Source organism: Bacillus rossius, chromosome 2 (assembly GCF_032445375.1).
Source record: "Bacillus rossius redtenbacheri isolate Brsri chromosome 2, Brsri_v3, whole genome shotgun sequence".
In the NCBI taxonomy this organism is placed as follows: domain Eukaryota; kingdom Metazoa; phylum Arthropoda; class Insecta; order Phasmatodea; family Bacillidae; genus Bacillus; species Bacillus rossius.
The window spans coordinates 67,726,212-67,751,464 of record NC_086331.1 but is presented as its reverse complement, the minus strand read 5'-3'; the positions used below and the strand labels follow the sequence as shown (position 1 = coordinate 67,751,464).

At 35.1% G+C, this 25,253-nt stretch overlaps 1 protein-coding gene across 1 annotated transcript in view; it reads left to right on the top strand.

The window, feature by feature from the left end:
* The first annotated feature begins 533 nt into the window (after window positions 1–533).
* Window positions 534–25,253, top strand: part of LOC134529345 (RING finger protein 11) — a 48,348-nt gene continuing 23,628 nt past the window's right edge. The window contains exon 1 of the mRNA XM_063363308.1: window positions 534–988. Within this exon, the coding sequence (XP_063219378.1) occupies window positions 875–988 (114 nt within the window). The 5' untranslated portion in view covers window positions 534–874. The remainder of the gene's footprint in view (window positions 989–25,253) is intronic.

Below are 25,253 nucleotides of genomic sequence, written 5' to 3'. Positions count from 1 at the left end.
ACTACTCACTTTTACATTAAAAATTAATAACTTGACTCCTAGAAAGCTAAAAGTTGTCTGTGACAGCTGAATCATTAGCAAATATATTGTGTTATTTACTATAATGTTGGTGCACCATTTCCCTTAACTATAATATCTTATCTTTATGATGGGGCAAAATGAGATCAGTAATTGACATTTTGAATATACCTCTCACACTGATTTATAGTATAGTAAAGACAACAAAAGAATCATTGGCTGAATGGATAGCTAATAGACGAACGACAAACTAAATATTCGTTTTTTTTTTTGTTTTGTAATTTTTAATTGTCTGCAAGATAGTTAAAATCTCAAATAGTGTTCTCTTAACCAGCTATCACTTTTATTTGTCCGTCTGTATATTATCCAGTTGTCGTTTCGGGAATCTCTTTTGGGTATCTTTTGCAAACGCACATTCCTTGTTCACATGCTGACAATGACTGTTCTATCGCAATCTAATGGTAGACTAATGCACAGAAATACAACTCCATGGCAGGACCGATGATTCACTCTATGTGTATCATTGTTGGAAAACGGCCTTAGGATGTTGACAATATGTACTGTGATTTTCTTATGGTTTGTGGGAATATTGTATGATGTGTTTTAATACAGTTGTTATGTTTGTCTAGCTGAATAGAGGAACTTTCTTCTATGTAGGTGATACTTATATTGCTTACGTCAGTACACGGACGAACATTATTCGCTTTACAGTGCAAAAGCTGTATAATATGGTCGTATCTAAGTATTTTGATTCAATGTTGGTTCGAAGACAATACATACTTTTTTTACTGATCGTGGTTATATTTTTGCCATGGACTGACAGTGAGAGTTTGTTAGCGTAAACAAATGAAAAACAATGGGCAATTGTTTGAAACGTTCTACAACTGATGACATTTCTCTGTTGAGAGGAAGTGACAGTACTCGTGATACATCATCTTCAGATCAGTTGGGTCCTCCGCCACCGTACCAAGTAAGATCTTGACTTTTATTGTTAATTGTATATTTACATGAATGAAGTTTCACTGTAGTTATTTGTATATTTGAAATCTTGTGTGGTAAAGCCTGGTCTATAATAAGTTCACAGGCTTCAAATCTAGTGGATGTTGAATTGATGTTTGCAGTTCATTAAAAAACTGTTTACATGTTTATAAGCTTGTTTTTTTTTTTTTTTTTTGTAAGGATCTGTCTCAAATGAGTGCTAATTAACAAAATCGGCAAATATTGAGCACAGGGGCGCATCAAACATGCAAACAAAATTTAAAACTGCATTTTCTTTTTTCCTTATCTTCTTCTTAATCACTGTGTTATACGGCAATGTGATATTTCTAATATTTCATAAACTATGTCATAATTATTTTACAGTAGCATGTTCATATAAGAATAATATTTTTGCTATGTTGAATTCTTGAAACATGATGTGTACATGTCATTTTAAATTTGAAATTGCATTTTATTTTTATACTCACTTGGGAATCCACAGGATCCATTTGCATCTAGTATCTATTAAACAGCAGGGTGGCGACAACAGGACAGGGATGTCTATTGTGGAGAATAATCTCTGCTACGCAATTAAAGCACAACACAAATTTATTACACTATATTAAAATTATAGGTATGATTACAATAATTTTATATAAACTTTAAACTGACAAACATGTTTGATTTGTTGTACCTAACATAACCATTATAAAATGGTACTTTATGCTGAACTACTTGAAGTAACACAGTGCTATTTAACACAATGATTTTAAAAAAGATTGATATTAAAAAAAATTCAATTTTGAATTTTTTGTTGTATTTGTTTTGATGCACCCATGTGCTTAATATGTAGCCATAAATGTAGGCCCTATTGAAAGGAATTCTAAAATAGGCGTTTTTTCAAAATTTCATGTATACATTTAACAAAAATCACAAACACTACTACGTAAGATAATATTTTAAATAACCATCTCTAGCTCTGTGCCCTCAAACTCATTGAAGGTTACCCTTATACAAACAACAGCCTATAAAACCTTGATACATTACATGTTTCCCTTAATTACTCTTCAATACTTCCTCCCTGTCTTGTAAGCAACAGCAAATCTTCAAAAATGAGTGGTGGGAGCAGCCAAAGAGAAGGGACTTAACTGCCCTTGCAAAAAAAAATCACACTAAATACATTTAAAGTTAACTTCCCAGCTGCCTCACAGAAAAGAGCACTACAACATGTGGCACTGCAAAACATTTCAAGGACGTCATACTGTGTCATAATGATTCAACACTAGAACATATTTTGTTTTTACAAAAAAACAACTAAGTATGTACATGAATAACACCTACAATTTACTTTTGAACACAGAGAAACAGGCACCTAATTATTAACATTATAGTGTTAAAAAAAAAACTCAACTCGTGTACATTTGTTTCTAAAACATATCTGGCACCTTTCAACCATTAGAAAACATTAACTACACTTTTCCAAATTCTCTTGATTCTCCAAGTAAAACTCATAATAAATTCTACATAACATTTTACCATAACACAACATTAAATAAATAAACTCTCTTCTTCACAAAATGTGCATTGAAACCTTTAAAATATAAACTTCCTTGCAAAAAAAACTTCAGGATCTAGCTGCTCATTCCTGTTAACATGTTGTTATTATTTGAACACAAAAGGATCATGTTAACAATCTCTTTGTTTTTTTAAAAATATTTTATACCTTCATTATTTACCTTGAAATAGCAGTCATAAAAATTAGGTATGTATTTATATATACTGAATAATAACCAATCTTCAAACAAATAATATTAAAATAAAAAATACTAAAAACCTACAGAAAATTCAGAGTACAAAATATTGTGAAACTGTTAAAAAATGGCAAATTGCAAAAATGAATTGGTCCGAATTCCACAGTATGAATTGCTTGAATGGCAAATAAGGGCAAGAACCACATCTTTCTCAAAGAACTTGTTTTTATAAAGAAGGAAGGTAAATGTCCACAAATTTTATTTGTAGCAAATTTTATGCTCTTTCTAATGGTACCAAGCCTGAGATTGTGAAGATCAATAGAAAAAGGTTACAATAGGATTACTAAACTGATTTTTACAATTGTTGATAATTATTTTTTCCAGTTCTAACATGAATTGCACATACTTCTGGGGATTTAATTACATTTTACGAGTGATATTTGAAATCTACATAAAATTTTGAATAAGTAAAGTGAATTTCACGATTCTACATTAATAACTGTTATTACAAATGTAAGCTAAAGTAAGATGTGTCTCAACTTTGCAGATTAAAAAAATTCCACTAAACGAAAGGAAACTTTGAAGGGCTTTATTCCACACTAGAGACAATATTCTAAAAATTAAAGAAGGTTCTTATATTTTCTAAAGTATTATGTATCAAATTTCATCCAAATCTGAGCCCTATTAGCCCTATTAAGTTTTATTACAGTTTTAATAATTACTAATATTTACATTATTAATAAACAACTGTACTTAAAATGTCTGATCACCAATCACCTCCACTTAAAAATGATTATTCGCAAGCTACTTAATGTCTGTCTAGTTCTGCATTTCGCATTCCTCACTGGAGCTAGACTCAACAGTGGTTTGCCCTTTACCTCGCGCCTGTCCACACACCCAGTTTCGTGCCAGTCAGTCGCACTTTCTCAATCCCGTCGCTCTGTGTCGCGCTACTCTCGAGGGCGTCTGTCACCCTCTTTGCCGATGTTGCACTTCCGTTCATTTGCTGAACTCTCCAAACTCTTGGAACTTGCTCGAAACACTCGCGGAGGCTGCCGTCACTGCTTATATACCTGTGGGGCCCTTCTCGAACCAACTAGAGCGGCTGTAACGAGATGCATTATCCTAGGCCGACCCGATGCCCGAAACATCGAGAATATTGATGCTTTTTCACGCCACTCCATGCGGTGACCTCTGTAAGCCCGGAATTCTCAGGCTGCTAAAGGTGATAATAGCCCAAGGCATGACGATGCGTTAAGGGGGGATAAGCGAGGAAACGCCACATAGGGGTGAGCGGGAGAGTTGTGGCGAGGGCCGACGCGGGGTGCAGAGGGCCGCAGACGCCGAGTCACACGGAAGCCAGGAGTGAGCTTTTGCCGCACGGTCAGAGGACGCGTCAGTGGACTGCGTGTGACGTCAGTGACCATGCATGGCCTCCAGCTCTCTCCGAACCTTTCGCGCATCGCGGTCTTGTCTATTGTGTTCATAACAATATCAACAGTGAAAGATAATTGCCATAAAGCCAAGAAAGGTAAGTGTGTACTAAGTGTTTGAATTGGTTGTGACCATGTAAAATGTAATATTTGTTGTATGAATAATAAAAGGAAATGAAAGAGGTAGGAAATATCAGTAACTATGTATTAAATAATGTAATTGTGTGACATGTATCATTTGTGTTAAGAGGAGTGAGGGTTACGATATGATAAATAGAAGAAAAGGATGTAACAAATGTGTGTTAAAATTACATACAGTATATTGAAATAGGTTTAAAGTGAAAAAAGTTTAGGCAAAAAAAGCCCAAAACAAATTAAGTCGGAAATGGACAATCAGGTGTTTGTAAGAAATAAGTGCATATGTTGAGTGAAAGAGATGATGAAAGGAGTAAGTGAAATAGGTTAGTATATGTTGAGGTAATGAAAAAGAATTAAAATTTGATGAGGGAATTTCAGCTACGTTAAAAATAATAAAACAAATTATGGAAGGAACAGTGTATTGTGTGATGGAGGTCGGTTAAGATATTAAAATGCTACATAAAATGTGATAAGCATGGAAAAATGTAGGTTAGTGTCAGAGTAATGTGTAGGCAGGAATTTTCATGCACCTATTCATTTAGGAAATATTAAAAGTATTTGGAATAGTAAGTAAGAAAAAAATTCTTTCGTTAGGTCAATGATAAATGTAATAGGTAGGTAATGTAAAAAGGTTCGTTTTCCAAAATGTTAGTTTTTCTATCGTTAAAATGATAAGAACATAGTGAAAAGTTTGGTGAAGGTAGGTTCACTACGTAATAAAAAATGTTTGCATAATTAACTTTGTTAAATTATACATGTTGGGTATTGTAAAGCAGACTAAAAGTTTATGAGGTATAGTTTGTTTTGAGTTACCAGTATTCCAATTGTTGATATAGAGAATTTTCGTGAATAAATATTTGCGGTATCGTGAAATAGAATTAATGCCAACCTGGTCTAATATTTTTTGCGATACTGGTAGTTAATTTGATGAAAATGAATATTTTCGAGATAATTTTTCTTGGTATCGTGAAGTAGACTACAGTCCCACCTGGTCTAGTCTATTTTGTGGTACCGGTATGTATTATTTTTAAAATGAGGCATTTTGAAATATTTTCTCGGTATCATGAAGTAGAACACAGTCCCACCCCGTTTAGTCTCTTATGCGATACCAGTATTTAATTTTTAGAATGTGAAACATTTTGAAATAATTTCTCGGTATCGTGAAGTAGAATACAGTCCCACCTGGTCTAATCTATTGTTACGAACGTGAGCAGGGCCACGGTGCGCGCAGGTGCAGAGCTGGCTGGCATACCCGTACAGCCACTGACGTCACGTGGCTGCCGCAACGTGAGACGTGCCACGCGCATCTGGTTGATTACAAGGGTTGCTTTTCCCCCTCCTTCCCTCCACTCCCCGCACGGTGCCATTAACCTGACACCTGACGGCTGGCTGGGTAGTTCCACTCTCCGCTTTGGGAGCTGCCAACGTCTTTCTCGAGAATTCTGATGTCGGGTCGGCGCGGAATAACGTGACAGGCCCACGAGGGGTGCTGGGGCGAGAGTTGTGCCAGAAGTGCGGCCCAGCGAGGTGTGTGGTGTGTAAAAACCGAGTGACGGGGGAGTAAACATTTTTAAATGTAATTGATTATTAGGCATTTTTAGAAGATTATTTGTTAGTGATGTAAATATTGGCAATCAATAAAACTGTAGTAAAATCTTTAATTGGGCTATCCATTATGAACCCAGTAGTTTTTCCCATTATGATTTATTATTTTAATTTTAATAAATCGTAACACTATTTTGGAATGCCTGTATTTTATTTCTTATAATTCAATACTTTTCCCATAGAAATCATTGTTCAGCTTAATGAAGTTGAATAATAAATAGGACACTGTGTTATTTTTTATTTATTTATTTATTTTCATATCCTTTGACCCCATTTCTGGGGTATGATACATGTCAAGTACATATAGGAAAAAAATATATATAGATACATACATACATATAAAGTTTCACAAAAAACAAAATATACGATTTAACAAAATACAAAAGCACAAAATATACAATTTCACAAAAAACAAAAACACAAAATATACAATTTCACAAAAAAAAAAAAACACACACAAAATATACAATTACATTGTACTTATAAGTTATTAATTACAGCATATAAAACTACTGAAAGTATAATTAAAAGTGAAACAGAACTTATAACACATAATTTGTATGCAATAAAGATAGTAGGCCTAATAGCATAATTTACAAGTGGGATTGAAATTACCCTATAAAATCTTTGCTTTTATTTTTTATTTTTATAAAGTCTTCAATATCTTTGAAAGAATAAAAAAACTGTTTTTCAGCTATTTTTTTTAACTCTATTGCAACATTTTTTTTATTATTAATATTTTTTACATGCCGAGGTAGACTATTATATAAGCAGATTCCCACATAATTACAGTTTTTGGCATATTGGCTGGTGGAGTGAGATGGTATTCTGAGGTCGAGTGTAGTTCTTGTTTGATACAGGTGTATGTCACTATTTGTTTTGTGTAGATGTATGTTATCTTTCATTAAAATCATTAGCTGGATGAAATATTGACAGTAAAAAGGTAGAATTTTGAGATCTTGAAATAGGTGTCTACAGGATGATGATGGTTTCGAAAATGAAATTTGTCGAATTGCTTTTTTCTGAAGCTTAAATATTCTGTTTCCTTCTGCTGTGTGTCCCCAAAGTTCCATGCTGTAACACATAATGGAATGAAAATTTGCAAAATATGCAGATCTTACATAGTCTTTAGACAATACATTCGAATCACCCAAAGACCATAACAAGCACGGGTTAGTCTTTTAACAGTGTTGTGTATATGCGAGTGCCAGTTTAGGTGGGTGTCTATTTCAAAACCTAAAAATTTTGTTGATTTTTTTCCCTGTATTAATTGACCGTTATAAGTGTAAGAAGTGTGTGTGGGGTTGAACACTGTGTTTCTCTTGAATTGTAGGAAGTTTGTTTTATTCAGATTTAGTTTTAGTCTGTTTTCTGTAAACCAAGATTCCATGCTATCTAGAGTGTTTACGGCTAACACATTTAATTCAGTGTTATTCGGGGCTGTTATAACAATATTTGTATCATCAGCAAAGAGTATCATCTTTCCATTTATTTTTTGAGAAGGAAGGTCATTTATGTACAGAAGAAAGAGTAGCGGCCCAAGTATACTCCAGTTTTAATTGTATCCCAATATGATGTTACTTCCATAGTATCTTCTTTTAGGTGAACACTTTGCTTTCGATTTTTTAAGTATGATGAGAGTAGTTGAATGGCAATACCTCTTATACCATAATTTTCCATTTTTCTTATTAAATTTCCATGATGTACAGAATCAAATGCTTTTGATAAATCACAAAAAATGCCAAACACTTCACTACCTTTATCCAGATATTCTAGGATGTGTTTAAGAAGGTGCTAAGTCGCTGTAGTAGTGGATTTTTTTTTTTGGAATCCAAATTGTTCTTCACATAATAAATTATGTTTGTTTAAAAACTGTATAATTCTATTTGAAATAATTTTTTCTATTATATTTGAAAATGAGGGTAATATGCTTATTGGCCTATAATTTTATAATTTTGTTTTGTCACCTTTTTTATGTAGGGTGATTACTTTAGTTGTTTTCATGTTGTCTGGAAATATTCCAGATGCTATTACTGTATTTATTAAATAAAGAAAATGTTGTGCTATAGGGTTAAAACATTTTTTTCATTATAAAACTTGATATACCATATATGTCCTGTGTATGCTTGTTTTTTATGCTCTTGAGTACTTTTATGAGTTCCATTTTTGTAACCGGTGCTAAAAATAGTGAACTGGAGGTATGAGGAAATTTGCACGTTTGCAAAGAAGTTTTATTTAGCTTTGTATCTAATGGTGTCTCATTATTACAGATGTTTATAAAGTACTTATTTATGAAATTCGCAGCTTGATAGTCATGTACATTTTTTCCTTCTATGTTTAAAGAGATTTTGTCTGTTCGTTGTTTTATTATTTTCCCATTTGCATTTCCGATAATTTTCCACATTGTTTTACATTTATTGTTACTAGTTTCTATTTTATGATTGTTGTAGTTTTGTTTGGCACGTTTCAATACCTTTTTGTATATAATTTTGTAATTTTTATAAAAAGTTTAAAAATCTTTAGTAGTGTTCCCTTTTTTATAAGTTCGGTGTAGTTCTTTAATTTTTGAACAAGATATTTTAATACCTTTAGTTATCCAATTTTTATCTTTTTTTAAATTATACAAGTTTTTTTAGTGTTTTATGGTTCAAAGGGAAAGCTGCTTCAAAGTTTCTACAATAGATGTTTAAGATATAATTAAATATTTTATTTGTGTCATTTGTGAGATATATATCTTCCCAATTTTCCTTCAATAAGAGACTGTTCATTTGAGAAATATTTTCATCACTAAAGAGTCTATAGCTAATGTTTGTTTTACAAATTTCCATTTTAAAATGTAATGTGATAGTTTGTGCCATATGATCAGACAATCCTAGATTTATATTTTTGGCATCATACATCTCTAGATTTGTCAGCATGTAGTCAATTTGTGATACAGTATTTTCTGTTATTCTAGTTGGGCCATTTATACAATTTGTATATTAAATGTTTCCATCAGATCAATGAACTCATGTTTAATTTTAGAGTTAGTTAAATAGTCAACATTTAAGTCCCCACACAGCAAAACTTTATCATTAGAGGTTTTAAGTGTCAATGTCAAAATTAGTTCGAGCTGCTGTAAGAAGAGTTTTATTTGACCATTTGGTGGCCTATATACTGATAAAATTGTAATATGGTATAAATTTGTATTTATTTTTACTGCACTGCATTCAATTTCATTTTCAACACTTAAATTCTTTATGTTTGTGCACTCCTGAAAGTTACTGCTTTTTGAACTATCAACTAGAATACAACTTCCTCCATAGCCATTTTTTCTACAAAAAATTGAGACTGTTTGGTAGCCATCTATAAGATTTAATGACTGCTCTTGATCATTTAACCAATGTTCTGTAAGGCAAATTACATTGTAGTGATTTATGTCAGTATGTAGAACAGTTTCCAAGTCCAATGTTTTATTTCTTACTGACTGGATATTTACGTGTAATATATTATACAAATTACTGTTTGAGGTAAGTTTTGAATTTTTTGAGTAATTTTTTACTGGAGACTCTGCTCTAAAGCATTGTGTTGTTTGACACACACCATTTGGTTTCAAATTACATCTGGGGTCACTTATTTTTTGTTCTATCTCAAGGTGTTTACTTTTTATACATTGGATATAATTAGGAACAATTTTTAATTGACTCAATGTACTACTGATGTTATATTTCAACATGTTTAATGGTTCACAGCTTACGTAGTCTTTTGAACTTAAGTTAGGTTGCACAGCTGGCTGACTTTTTTTAATCTGGGCTTCAAACCAACATTTTTGAGAAGAAACTGAAATAGAACTTGAAAATGATTTAGGTGGCCGAGTTACTTTGATAAACTCAGCCTCTATATTTAGTTTCCCTGATATGAATGAAATTTTAATGGGATTGATACTTGTTTAATTATTGTGCTTTCAATTATTTTGCAAATTTTTGCGCTTAACAAATCTTTACCAGCACTGTTTAGGTGAAGACCATGCCTTGTGAAAAGTTTTCTCTCAAAGTCACTGATATCTACCATGTGAACATTTTTGAAGTGCTTGCATAGTTGGCCAATTTGAGCATTAGTTTTTTTTAATTCCATGTTAACACAAGAGCACTGTGGTAAATCATGCCTAAGAGGAAGACTCACCACGACAACATTTGTTGAGGTTAGTTCAGACAGATCATTTTTTAAATTTCCTACCACTTTGGCTCCCTCATTTTTGTTTACATCATTACTGCCCCCCATAATTATCACAGTATCTTTAGAGTTAAAGTCCTTACAACTAAATTTGCAGTCTTTTGTTACAGAGTTTATTTTAGCACCAGGTTTTACATTTCCTATGACTGTCATGTTTTTCAGGGAGTCGTTCATTGTACATGCTAGTCCGCGTCCATGGGTGTCAGAATACAGCGTTACTTTACCTGATTTTTTTTCTCCTTTCTGCCTTTGGTTTTGCTGAGGGTTTGAACTCAGCCACACCACATTTCCGCACCTCACTGGTAAAAACATCAAACCTGTTTTTGACTGGGATAACTTCAGGTGGATGCAGTTGTTTTGGAATTCTTCTGATTTTTTCCTTGCTACGTCGGACCATGTATGTGTTTTTTGAGCACTAGCACTGTCTGTCCGTGGAGCACACCTACCTGCCAGTTCTTCTGTAAGGATCTTTATTATTTCATTTAACGACGCAATTTCGTCAACTAGAGTATCAATCATTCACGCGCATTCCTTTGAGTCACGTTTGCAGACAAGTACTTCATCACCAACTTCATCATTCCCGTTTCGTGTTGAACACGTGGCACAAAACCACTCGTCGGTCGGAATATTTCTCTCTGCTATGTCACTGCATTTGTTAAATGATACCATTTGTCGCAGTTTTCGCAAAGGATACCATTGCGCACCACTTTTGTGCATTTTCCGCACTTATTATCATTCAAAATGTTATTTGGAGAGACTAACGAATTTGACTTCTGCGCTGGTGCCATGTTGTTTTTTTTTTATATTTTTATGTTTTTTTTTATATTTGACAATACCGTTTTAAATTGTAATGTCTACAGGCATAATTTATTTGTAAATAAAATATCAGTATTGAAAATAGAGGAGAAATGGGGGTGGGAGATTACAGTCTAGTTTATGATACTGAAAAGAACATATTACTCAAAAAATTAAACTAGTAAAAAATAGTATGTTTTTAGTTCCCTGCCCAAAACCGCCATACTTCTCACTTGTTCCATAATAATGTAGGGGTTGTAATGATGTAAGTAATGCCATCGTGGGGATGTCATAAGTGTAATTATGGAATCATAAAATAGATTACTACCTATTAGCCCATTGGCTATGATTTTCACTGCAATACAACCTAAACAGTCTACCTTGTTATATTCCAGGTTGACCCGGTTAAGCAACCCAGAATAGTAACAAAACACCTATCACTGGAAATTTGATAGACAATGACTTTGAAATTATGTTTTTATGTTCGTCTGTTTGCCAACATTGAGGATGAATTATTCTTTCATGAAAGTAGTTTTTTCTGCTAGAGTTTTAAATTTAAAAAAAAATTTGGGACTGGGTCAATCCATATGAAGTGGTCCAAAAAAAAATTTATTGGAAGCTTCATCAATTTTAAAAAAATTGATATTTTGAGCCTTGTTAACATTATGTATTGACAATTTAAAACTGACACAGTTAATTTTTTATTCTCATTAGTTTGATTATGGCAGCCATTTTTTTGTCATGGGGCGCGACAATTTTTACATTTACAAGGGTTCAGCTACATTGCTATATCTTGGCTCTGGTAGGCCATATCATGATGAAACAAAATCTGAGGGGTTAAGCACATTTTAAGCTACAATTCTGATGACAAACCATTTTTTTTAAAATCAATCAATCTTGCCAACTTTAAAGGTTGAACTTGTGCCTTAGAATTGCAAAAATTTGCATTTTCATAAATTTTTTTAAGAGTGAAGGCAGTATCTGTTGGGCTTCAAAATATTTATGGATGTGCTTATGTAATAGTAGAGTAAATACAAATTATTTGGAGTGTGAGACTTCAATACTTTTTTTTTTACAATTTTGTAAAAACCAGTTTTTTCATATTTTTGCTTACTTTACGGCTTAATATCTCTGGTGGGCAGTTATCTAAAAATCTTAAATTTACACACAATTTAGTACTCCATGGTACATAACTCCTGCAAAACTTTAGACTTTGAGATTCAACTGGTTCGGAAGTTACAGCCTTGCCAAACTCGTAATTTTTTTTATTTATTTGCATAAATAAAAGCAACCCTAGTAATTTTATATACGTTCTTAATTATTTTATATATATGCTGTAAGTGCTGTACTAAGTCATAAAAAGTATTACACTAAAGTTTGTTGCCAAAACACATTTATACTATGCACAAAAATATTAATTATAACAGTCATTTTATATCACATTTTTAAACAGACAAATGATTTACGATTTTAATTTGTACCTTATTTCTTATGTTTGTTAAACAGCATTGAAATTTCTTCAGATAATGATGCTGAAATGTTGTGTGAACGTCCAGTTGCTGTGGATAGCTCTGATGGACTGAGCTTCCTCAACACATTCTTAAGCGGCACCCACACTCTGTCTGCACATGACATCTTAAATGATGTTCTAGGTCCAGCTGGGTTGTAAAATTTTACGTAAATATCATTGTTCACAAAATTAACTTCTTCAATGACTCCTAGCCACCACTGTTCGTCATACACACAGGCGATAATGTCATTGTTCCGAAGATTCATGGGGATGGACTTGGTTGAAACTGGAAGATCCTCATACTCTTCTGATTTGGACGTTGCATAGCATCTCATTATAATCTCGGTGAGAGGAACAAAGCGGTGAAATTTTCGTGTTCCAGGGAGCCGTTGGCAGTTGTCGAACCTAGGTTTCAACTCTTCTTGTCAAGCGGTAATTTCCTCTTCTTTAACATATATATATTTGATACCTTTAATAGTCTGTGTACAGTACATATACATATCTTCAGGGGAAAGAATGTGATCCTTGACTGTTCTTTGAAGACTTGCCTTTGTTACTTCCCTTTTTGTTGTTCCTCCAACACCATCACATGCATTTTTTCCATGTGATGTTGCGAAGAAATTCCACTCAGCACTAAGACCGAAATCATTCTTGTGGTGACAGACATTAATTAAATTTTTCTTATTTTTGTACTGACTTGATGATCCATCTGAGAAGTAAATTATATGTTGAACCAAAGGAACAGTGTCTTTTAAGTGTTTCATAAGATGAGATTGAAATGTATGCACTGTTGTTGTGTTATGGTCCAAATGATCACTGATTACACAAACACATTGGGTTAGAAGTTTATCGTTTTCTTTGTAATAATACACAAAAGGATGAACAGTTGCTTGGCGATTTACCCAGTGGTAGCTCTGAATCTCGTCTTGGATAACAAATGTAAAGTTTTCTGCGAAGTCTGCAAGAACAATGCACTCTGTTTCGTTAAGTTTCTCCTTCTTCTCTCTCAAATGCTGACTTTGAATCTTTGATATAAAATGATGAGTTTTAAGTGAATCAAGTTTTTCAATAAGGGACAGAAAGAATTCTTCTTTTGGCTGAATAACAGTTATCATTTCAGCTCTATCTGTTGTGGTCCATTGTTGAAAAATTATGTTGTCTGGGATGGCATCACTTTCTTCAAATTCATCAAACAGAGATACTAGGGCTTCACTTCCTGGACATTTAACACATTTGCCCATCATACACTCGTAACTACTCATATCACAAACGAGTATAGCAAGTAGGTCTTTGTAATCTTTCATAAGCTTTGCACCGTCAACCATTAGCTTAACATTCTGATGATAAGTACAAACACACATTGTGTGTTCCCGATGATCCGGCTGTGACACACCACTTAGGTCTGAGTTCAATGAATTTTGATCTTCCAATTCTACAGTCTGGATGTTTAGATTTAAATTCCACAAACAATTCATTCAAATTGCAAAGCACCAGCCTCTTCTGCTTTTGACATTTCATGTTATTTATTTTTACAGATAAACAGTCTTTTTTTCCGGGACAAAGACGACTGTATTCATCACTTTCATAGAATTCACGGACTGTAGTAACCACCTCTGATTGAATGCTAAAACCCTTTTTCTTTCCCAACTCTGGTAGAATGCCCTGATCTTTCACTAGGTCTCTTGTCAGTTTTACCAAACGATCAGATACATTGAACTCTTGAGCTATTCTTAGTCGACTCCATGAATTTGGAAGTAAACTAATTATTTTCACTTTCATTTCTTTTCCTGCAACAGCACATTTATCCTTCAGTTTCTTGATTAATTCGTCAAACTCTTCTACAGACTCTTCACTTGCTTCTCTGTTTTCCATCACTTCATCAAAAGATTCCTCAAGATTTCTTTTCAAAACATTTGAAACTTTACTGATCTTGTCAGCTATTGCTTGTGGTCTTTTATCTAAACCCAATTTCCTTATTTTAGATGCTGGCGAAACCCCTAATTGAGTACATACATTGTCTACTTTTCCCAACTTTTCAATCTCTGTAATAAAGTCTGAATCACATGTGTCCCCTGTTCCATCATTTGCTGTCACAAATATTTTTTTGTAGCATGTAGGACACAAGGACTTACCAGGGACAAGCAGTAAATTGTAGTTTGTTTTTTTATACATGTGTTCAGGAAGTATTTCCCTAAGTCCTTTTGTGATTGCCTTTTTATGTATTTGTAAAGGATCACTGCAATACCGGCCAAATATATGGTGATATTTAATAAGATACTTAATCTCATGGTACTTACATACAGACTTAACATCACTAGAAACTCTGGTAAATATTAGCTGTTGCTGTTCTAAACTAAACACACAGATTTTCTTCAATTCCTGTTGCACTGAACCATAAACACATTTGTGGCATTGTTCATTTGTTAAATGTCCTATTGAACACTTTCTCCATACCGAAAAACAAAAAACCTTCATGGAAACACAAACCACCTTTCCTATACCAGAGCTGCTGGCAGACTAACAGGATGGAACAAATACCAGACCATACTAGAGCAAGTCCGTGCCTGTTAAGACCTGCACACTCCAAACAGTGGTAAACATCTCAGGCATATTTTTTTAATGTTCTTAGTCGGAGAACTCTTTTCAATTGCATAGTAAATGCCAATTTTAGGGTATTAAGATTTTTAAAAATATAATTAGAATTTATTATACATAGTTTCATTGTTGCAAAAAAAAATGCAATTTTACACAAGTTTGGTAAGGCTGTAACTACCGAACCAGTTGAATCTCAAAGTCTAAATTTTTACAGGAGTTATGTACCATGGAGTACTTAATTGTGTGTAAATTTAAGATTTTTAGATAACTGCCCACCAGAGATATTAAGCCGTAAAGTAAGCAAAAATCTGAAAATACTGGTTTTTACAAAATTGTAAAAAAAAAAGTATTGCAGTCTCACACTCCAAATAATTTGTATTTACTCTACTATTACATAAGCACATCCATAAATATTTTGAAGCCCAACAGATACTGCCTTCACTCTTAAAAAAATTTATGAAAATGCAAATTTTTGCAATTCTAAGGCACAAGTTCAACCTTTAAAGTTGGCAAGATTGAGTGATGTTAAAAAAATGGTTTGTCATCAGGATTGTAGCTTAAAATGTGCTTAACCCCTCAGATTTTGTTTCATCATGATATGGCCTACCAGAGCCAAGATATAGCAATGTAGCTGAACCCTTGTAAATGTAAAAATTGTCGCGCCCCATGACAAAAAAATGGCTGCCATAATCAAACTAGTGAGAATAAAAATTTAACTGTGTCAGTTTTAAACTGTCAATACATAATGTTAACAAGGCTCAAATTATGAATTTTTTTAAAAATAGTCGAGCAACCAGAGCTGGACCACTTGATATGGACTGACCCGACTGTCTTTTGTTTTAGTATTTTTTTTTAGTATTTTTTTTTCCAACACAACACGTAGACCACAACTTATGTCCAGGTGATTTTCTGCACATTTTCACTGTAGCTTGTCAATCAATTATCTATATAAAAAAAATCCCTTAGTTAAGTTGTCAACTAAGTTAACATATCTTGTGGGTATGTCCAGAAAGGGTGATAGCAGTCACCTTGTGTTGATGCTGACACCTGGGGTTGAATTTATTGTTTAAAATAAGTACAAAAACAAATTTAAAAAAAGGTTACCTACTCTTCTGCCTGGCCGCGGACAACAGGCGTGAAATTATCTATTCCTTAAAAATAAATTAATTTTTGTGAGCTGCAGACCAGTGACCAAACATGGCAACAATCAACCCAAACAACTTTTTTGCGTCATGCAGTTGCCTTCCCTTATAAAGGTGAAAACGAAGGGAAGGCAACTTTGTGTTTCAACTGACCAATCATAATACAGAACGTGAAGCATGACCACATAGGGAATAGTATGCTGCTAGAATTTTTCTCTGAATGTGTGGAAAGGCACATCACACCACCTCAAGTTTCGTTCTGATTGGCTGGCGAGATAGTGCCCAACAAAAGTTCTAGTCCATAGCTGTGCAGTGATGCGCCTACGTGCTGGTTTTTCCCAACAACGCACTAACTTGAAGCCTGAAAAATATCAAACTGGCAAGAGTGTCGCGCCAGTGTCTTCCTTTCTTTTTAAATCTTCTAGAAATGTTACAGCCTCACAACCAGAAGATGCTTAAAAATTATAAAAATGTAAATACTGCATGTTAATTTTAACAAACCAATCAAAATAGAGAAAATAATAATAATAATATATTCATCTTTATGTAAAACCTAACCGAAAATAATAATAATAAATATTTAATCACAAACGAAAGACATGAAATGCCTATGCATAATAGAAGAAACATGATTATATAATAATTATGAAACATGAAGAAAACATCAGAAACTTAACACATTCTCAGTTAGTGTTATTAGTAGCAGCGGGCAGGAATTATGCCATGTTACATAACCCCCATACATTTTGATTGAATTTGCAAAATTAAATCAAAAAGTACACATTGAAAAATGTCAAGGAAGTACCACAAAATTACAAAATTTTAACAGCATCTCACACAATACATCATAAGTTTTATCAGTGAATAAAGAATTATTGTTCACCACCAACATGAAAATTTAAATTATGGTATTACCCCTTGCCACATAAATATTGTAACACTTTACTCTTGCATCATAATTAAAAATGCTTGAAACCAAATCTAACAAGTGTTCTTTTGTGTGATGTGTTGTTTACAATATAGTAATATTGCTGTTCTTTTATGCAAATTCAATAAACATTGGCTTTTAATTACCTCACCAGCAAAACAACATTATTCATAATACACATCAATAGAGATGGAAGTGACCAAGGGGGAGGGAATGCCCTGAATAAAAAAACAATAAAATTGGCCTTTTGCCTGATTACATCAAATTATGCCTCTTGCCTCAAGTGCCTCAAAACATTACACAAAATACAAAATGCTTAACTTCTGGACAGCAAGATACCTTAATCACCAATTGTCAAATCAACTCAGCAATAAACAGAATGTAACAATATTTTGTTATATCTCAAATGGAAACACAATTTCTAAACTATTAGAAAAATGTATTTTCCGTCATTACAGCACAATAATTGAAAAGAACAATCTCATTTACCTTATATTTCTTAAATATTGATTTGAAATTTTCATTATTATATTTTGCACCTGTAATGTAGAATCTTCTCTATTATTCAATTTGAAAACATTTTAACTTATCAAATTTTACGATACTACTTTAAAGTAATCATTTCTGCTTCTCTACCTTCAAATTCATTCTTACCTTCATACTAACAAGCATCAATCCTCTGATGCAAAACCTTGATACAATACATGTTTACTTTCATTGCTCATCAATATTTCCTCCATGTACAGTAAACAACAACAGCAACAACAACAACAACAACAACAACAACAAAAACTCTTCAAAAATGAATGGTGGATCGGCCAAGGAAGTGAGGGCCTGTGTCCACTTGAAAAAAAAAATATCATCACACTAAACAACATATTAATCATCATGTCCAACTCTATCCGTATGCCATATAATACACCAGTAACATTTTCTGCTGTCATTTATTTTCAGACTAGTAACCATTATTTTAGATAACACCCTTAAAATAAATCCTATACTATTTTCCATGGCTTTAACAACACATTGTTACGGGGCCGTGGCCTCTGATCTTTTATAAGCAGGGTTTTCGATGAATGCTCAGATTTTAAGGGTGCCACCGTGCAACGGGCACGGACCTACGAGAGACTCTTTACCAGGGTCATGACGTCGCCCATGTGAGACGTGATTTTAATTTCCCCCTAAAGACAGCCTAGTATTAATTCCTGCCCGCTCTCAGTGTCGGGCACGCTATCACCTACGCAGTGGGCTCTTAGGCGTCCCACACGCCGTCAAACTCAACATGGTCACACATATTTAAAAATAAAATAATTCATTTAAATTTACACGCCCTTATTTATTTGACCAACTTTGATTACACACGCACACAATTTAAACTGTAACAAACGTCCGCGGCACGAATCGTTTTAAGTGCAGTGACCAACCACGTGGTCACACCTCGACTTACGTATGAAGTTTAAGAAAAGACCGATAAAGGTCACAAGGTAATTACTAAAGCAGTCCCCCGACCGAGAGAAGCTCCGAGGACTAAACAAAAAAAGATTTGAAAAGAATTAAGGATGAACAGAATTACTAAGCAGTGATGAACAAGCAGTGAGGTCCCCGGAGTGCTGAAGCGTCTGCTCTCGGTCGTTGATGGCGGAAGACTGCGGTGAGCTCATGGCTCTGCTAGCCTAACATGGCGTCCTGCCGAAACAATTGCCGTTAAAGGTATTTTTGATTCCGTGCCACGGGAAACAATAAAAACAATTTACAAATTTGAATTTAATTATATTTAGGGGTGCGGTGCACTGGCTCTACAGCGCCCTCTTGCCGGGCGACCAACACACGCACGCACACGTAAGCGGGAGGTTTGAATGGAGGGTGGGTGGTGTTTGGGCGGTGGCATATCGGACTCAAAAGGGGCCGCATGCCCGGACGATGTCAACATAATAGTAGCATTATTTACTTTATATACATTGTGACCAACTATTGATTCTAGAACAAATGGGCCTTCAAAAAGCCTTTCATCAGTTTATATTTTCTGGCTTTTGATTTTATACAAGCCATTGACCTGCCTTGCTTAACTTATCGTTTAATGATATGTCTACATTTTCAGAAAAAGGAATAATCTTCTGCCACCTACTTCTTGGGATAGTCTGCTGAATGTGTTCAATGGGTGTAAATCCTGTACTTTCGTGCCTACAATAAAGTTTTTCAATGTCACTACATTTGCCCATTGGCTATGGTTTTCATTAGAATAGACACAAAACAATTGTCCTAACTCCCTCACTAATCGTTCCATACACAGGATTGGCAGCGGGGTGGTATACAGCAGTATGCCCTAACTCTATGCTTAGACTACTAGATAATGTTTTCAAAACATCAGTCCTAAATTGGGGTCCATCATCTGAAATTATTTTCTCAGGCACATATATTTCTTTTTACATAAATGTCCATGACCTTTTTAGTAACTACCTGAGACGTAGCTTTTTTGATAGGATAAAGTTTTACATACTTAGTAGGTAATGTATTACAAAGATGTACTTGACCCCATCTCTTCCTAGAGGCAGTTAAGCAAATAAATCCACTCATACTACTTCCAATGGTTTTGATGCCATAACATGCTGCATCACACCCTGACACTTTCTGTTCATTACTTTTGTTTGGGCACATAATAAACAATTACCAATAACCTATGCAATGGTTCTGTACATGTCCTTAAAAATACAAATGTTTTGATTATATTTAACAGTTCTGAATTCCAAAATGTCCACACTGTGCCGCCAAATATTATTTTTGGCACAATTCTAAATTTGAATTTTTGAAAAATAATGTTGCCAGTCATTTTTTGCTGCAAGAACTTAAACTTTTTCCATCTCCTGTACACTCCCGTTTATTCTTTATCAGGCCAGTCTCCCCAATCTTTCCCAGCATTAAATCTAATTTTGCCAACCATCTAATGACGCAGCAAATGCGATCGTCTTATCCCTGCCTTGGTGCACGTCCGTCGCCTGTAATTCTCCTCCGAGCCGTGACAAGAAGTGCTATGTCCTGCAAGCTATTAGAGCAACTAGGTTCTGAAAGCTAGCCTTATGCAAGAGATTTCTGGCACACCCACGGGTCGCCTTAAATTACGTTTCGGCATGACCCGGGCCCCTGCCGTGAGATTTTCCCATTTTGCAGCAGAAAATTTCCCCGATGGCAGCAGCAAATTTCCCATCCCCCCCTCCCTTACAGCCTTTCCAGGAACCAGTCCCAGTTCAATGGCCGGCCAACAACCCCGGCCCAATCTCAAGGACACCTATCAGTCTCCGAATGTATCGCATCTGCCCTCTTGTGGCAGAGTTGCGAGTTATTTTCCCTGGATGTTTGAACGCCCGCTAAACAGCTGCCCTCTGGCACCTCACGCAACAAACAGTGCCCGGTAGTTTTCTTCCAAGCCACCAGAGCACTGCACTAGTCCCCTCCATAAGCCCAATGCTTTAGCAGTCGCCTCGTGTGAGTCGATCTCTCCTTGTTTCGGACACTCCTCAGTAGGTCACTAACATCGGCCAGTACCACCAACTTCGAGATATCAGTCAGTATTTCTCGACCACCCCCTCGGAAATCTTCGGAACCTTTCGGTCCGGAAGCCGAAGTCTCCCCCCTTTCTTTTGATTGACTTTGTCTTTTAATTACGAGTCGCTGCTCCAAAGTTACTTCGCACTGCGAGAGCAGACGGACCACACCGCATCGTCTGCAAGCCGCACATCAAGATTTCACTCCGGTCGTTCAAAAATGTAATCAGCTAGGCAAGGGCTGTGGTCCCTACAACTATTAGTATTTAGTAATTAGTCAGTCTGTGTACCTCATAGAAGTAGTCGTGCTTCGTTAATAATACTTCATAATATTTTCTATCTTTTTAAATCATGGAAACGTCCACGACAACCTTGTGTTCGCGAGCTCCACACCCTGGCTGACACTAGAAGCTATCTCCCTGTATGACAGGGTCCAAGGGCCAGATGCAGACCTAACAACACCACCCTGGAATCCTTCCTCCAGCAATCAGGACGACTAAGGCGTCTGACGCCTCGTTAACAGCTCAACTTCGGCCAGCGAACGAAAAAACTCCGGTCCTTCAGCTTTTTTAATATCTTCAGAATAACAGTTATTTCACGACGTTGAAAAGATCGGAACACCAGAAATTTTTCTTTCAGGACTTTAATCGCTCTAAACTATCACCCTGGGATTGTAAAACTTAACCTGTTTATTGCTTCTGATTCTATTTTAATTATGTCCAATGAAACTTAATGGTAATTTTCTAATTAGGGCCGGCCCATTCTTTAACATATCTAATTGTAATATATTTTAATATAATTGTCAACCAATTTATCAAATGTTTTAATGTAATTAAGAGTTAAATAAACATAGAGGTATTTATATCTAGACAAAATCACGCCTTGTTGTTTTCCCTTTGTTCTGAATTTTGAAACTAAATGATCCACCAGTTACACAAGTGTAACAAACAACACACTATATCAATCAATGTACATATTTAATCTCAAAGTATTATCAATTCAAAGTACCCATTTTGGAATTATATAATTTATTTTTTTAAACAAAAACCCATTTTGGATTACAAATTTCTCTTCAGTAATGCCTCTGCAATCATCTGATTCTAATTTCTGCACTGCCTTTTGTAGCCTCGGATCCCGGTTTACTTCAATAACTAATTCCTCAGAAATTAATTTTGTCATTTTCTATTTGTTTAAGTTGTTTACACAAACTTATAACTTGAAATTCCTTCATTTCTGTAGCTTATGTGTCTGCTATCCCAATGGATAAAGTATCGCTTTTGCAGCCATTGTCTGAAGTAACTTGGCTTCTGGGTTGTAGCTGCGTCCAAGGTGAATGAATATTTGTCTTGGACGCGGCTACAACCTAGAAGCCAAGCTACTTCTGCATCTGCTACTATTTGTTTTTTTCTGGTAATGTGTTGTATGTCCAAATCGTATTCCTGCAAGGCTAAAATCAACCTAGTGCTTCTACCATGTAGTAGTTTACAAGAACTCACATCGCATAAGGCCTTTTGATCTGTGAGAACAGTGGTAAAGTTAAAAACAATCCTATTAATCTCTCTTGCTGTTTACTCTAATAGCTTTGAGTTTATCATGGTCAATGTGATTTCCTTGTGCATTTACATTACCCAAAAATGTTATTTCATCTTTCAAAAATTCAGATTTTTGATGATTTGGTGCCATATTACCTTGTTGTAATTTCCTAAGGACCAAAGGAATTACATAACAATGTTTATTAAATGTTTTGGTTGCAATTAGAATGTCATTTACATACATTTTTACCAAATCAAGTATTTCTGGCCCTAAAACATCTTCCAGCCCTCAAATGAAATAACTTACTGATACGAAGTAGCTTGGCTTCTGGGTTGTAGCCGTGTCCTTGGTGAATAATTCGCCAAGGACACTGCTATAACCCAGAAGCCAAGCTACTTCAGAAAATGGCCATGAAAGCCTGGGAACATTATTAACTTACTGATACATTCAAACCAAAAGGCAATCTTTTGAAACAATAGGTTTTACCCTGGTATAAATAAAACAGTACATGCCCTTGATTTTTCAGCTAATGGGATCTGACGATTAGATGCAACTAAATCAGTCTTCAAGAAATATTTGCAACCTTTAAATTTTTGTAATAATTCATCCGTAGGTTCTGTTAACTCCCTATCTGATACAATTATCAGATTTAATTTTCGAACATCTGAACATAATCAAAAACCCCCTCATTTTTTTTTTGTTTTTAACTTCTACCATAGCACTTTTCTCTCGGTTTCAAAAGCAATTTGTGTTCCTGTTACCTGGATATATTTTCCTGTAGCCAATCAGCTCCTAAGACCATCTTAATATTTAATCCTTTAACCGCAAGGAATACTGCACACATTACTGTTTTCTTATTTGTTTTTCAAAATTACTTGTTTCTTAACAGTTTTATTTCTAACCCCAGTGACTCCTACAATAGTAAAATTTGAAATGGGTAACACTGCTAAAGATTTAGTCACTCTATTTCCCTATGAATTAAAAAATTCCTCTGACATTGCACTCACCTCACTACCTGAATCAACTAACATGTTTACTTTTGTGTTTGTAGCCTTTAATTCCCCTTGAATATAGGAACAAATCCCAATCTTTCCTTGTAACAATTTTGAAGTGTTGTCATTTCTCTGTAACAAATCATCCCTCTCATGTGTAAATTCATTCTGTTTTCCTTGACAATTTTGCAAAATGTGACACTGAGACACTGCCCCTTGCTCACCTGTATGGAAGGGATCTGAGGCTTCATCCTCCCATTCTACTGGTTTAAATGCCTGTTTTTCTCCAGTCTTCCTCGTACTTGTCCATCCCTCTGTCTGTCCTGTGCTCCACCCTAACCTTGTTGCCACTGGTGTTGCTTCTGTCTTCACCTGGGTGGCCTGTAATTACCTTGCCTCTCCTGTCATGAGGACGGTTGCTGGTTGCCTAGCTGATGTATTCTATCCTTGGGTAGTCCTGTGGCCTGCCCTGGTACTCTGAATCTCAACCTTGCAGCCCTTCCTCTTGCTCGTTCCTCCAATCAAGAGTTTCCAGTAATGCTAAAGCTGTGACTCAGCTATGTGTATCTATATACAGGTTTGAAAACTCACCCCAATTTCTTGTGGTAAGTGATTCCTTATGAAAATTGAGGTGGAGTTTATATAAGTCTAGCCTAGCAGAATTTCTAAGGGCAAATATCACCCTTGAAAATTATTTTTAGGAATAGTATTAGAAAAATATTGAATACTACTTAATATTAAACAACTCACTATCCCGAGGATTGTGTTTTATTTTGCGATGTTCTTTACCCTGTTTAACTTTTAATAATACTCCTTAATAAGAAAAATGAAATAGGTTTGCACCCTTGTATTTCATACTAAATTTGTGCATTGGGATTTAATCGTTATTTAATGCTGATCTATTAATATTTATGATCTAATAACCAAAAACTCTCTTTCTTGTTGCAACTGCTTAAAATACAGTTTTTGGTCGTATGGCGCATGCAAAGTTTCAACGGTAATGATACTTTTAGGTTGGTATCCTATGTAAATACTGGAACTTACCTTATGATTTTAGGTTTTCTTTTTGTGTTTGATGGTTTTTGTTAGTTGTTGAATACACAGCTGCTTTGTGAGACACAGAAGTTTTACTCAATAGTTGTCGGGGGCGGCTAGGGAATTAGGCAAGAGTTGGCCTTTCACGTTTCTCTACTGATTTAATATTATGTCTTTACTTATACAAGATTTTTGTGAATCACTGGGTATAAATTTAATGTGGTACAAGAAATGCCAAAAACATGCCATTTTTCTGAAGGGACATTACGTCCAGAAATGAAATCCTGCAAAGTTACAGGCGCAAATAGAAGCGCCCAATTGGTATTTGGCAGGCTTCTGGGGATTACTCCACTGCCTGAGAGGACATGCAATAGCAACGCAGTTGCGTTCAAACGCTCCACGGGAAGCAGGTTATGAGTCAGGCTCAGATGTTTAGAGTTAACCATTCACAGTATGGTGGATATTACCGTGCATGGTATGAAACTCCCAGTTTCAGGTAGTGACTGGTAAGCAGTACGTAGGTATTCCTATTCAGTACATGTCTGTTGTGAAAGCACTCTTGGTAAATGTGCACTTATTCTGCTGCAACTTTTTCACCAGCCCATACACCATTAACATATGGGCCATCTCTATGAATGTCATTTCTGCTAGCTATTTCTGTTTGTTCAATCTGTAATCACAGCACCGTACTAATTAACAGTCAACACTTCGCTAATCACCCAAAGCAAAACTTGTAATTGTACCAAAACCAACCAACCACTGTGCTTACACCAAACTACTTGTTGCTAGTGCATTGGACTAACTCTAAAGATTTGAGCATGGCTCATTAACTGCTTCCCATGGAGCATTTTAATGTCACTGTGCTGCGATCTTGCATCCTTTCAGCCAGTGGAGTAGTCCCCTGAAGCCCACCAAATTCAAATTTGTGCACTACTGTTAATGCCTGTAACTTTGCATGGTTTTGTTTCTGGACATACGTTCCATGACAAAAATTGCTTGTTTCAGCTTTTCTTCCATCCCTTTAAATTTATGTTGTGCAATTTGCAAAC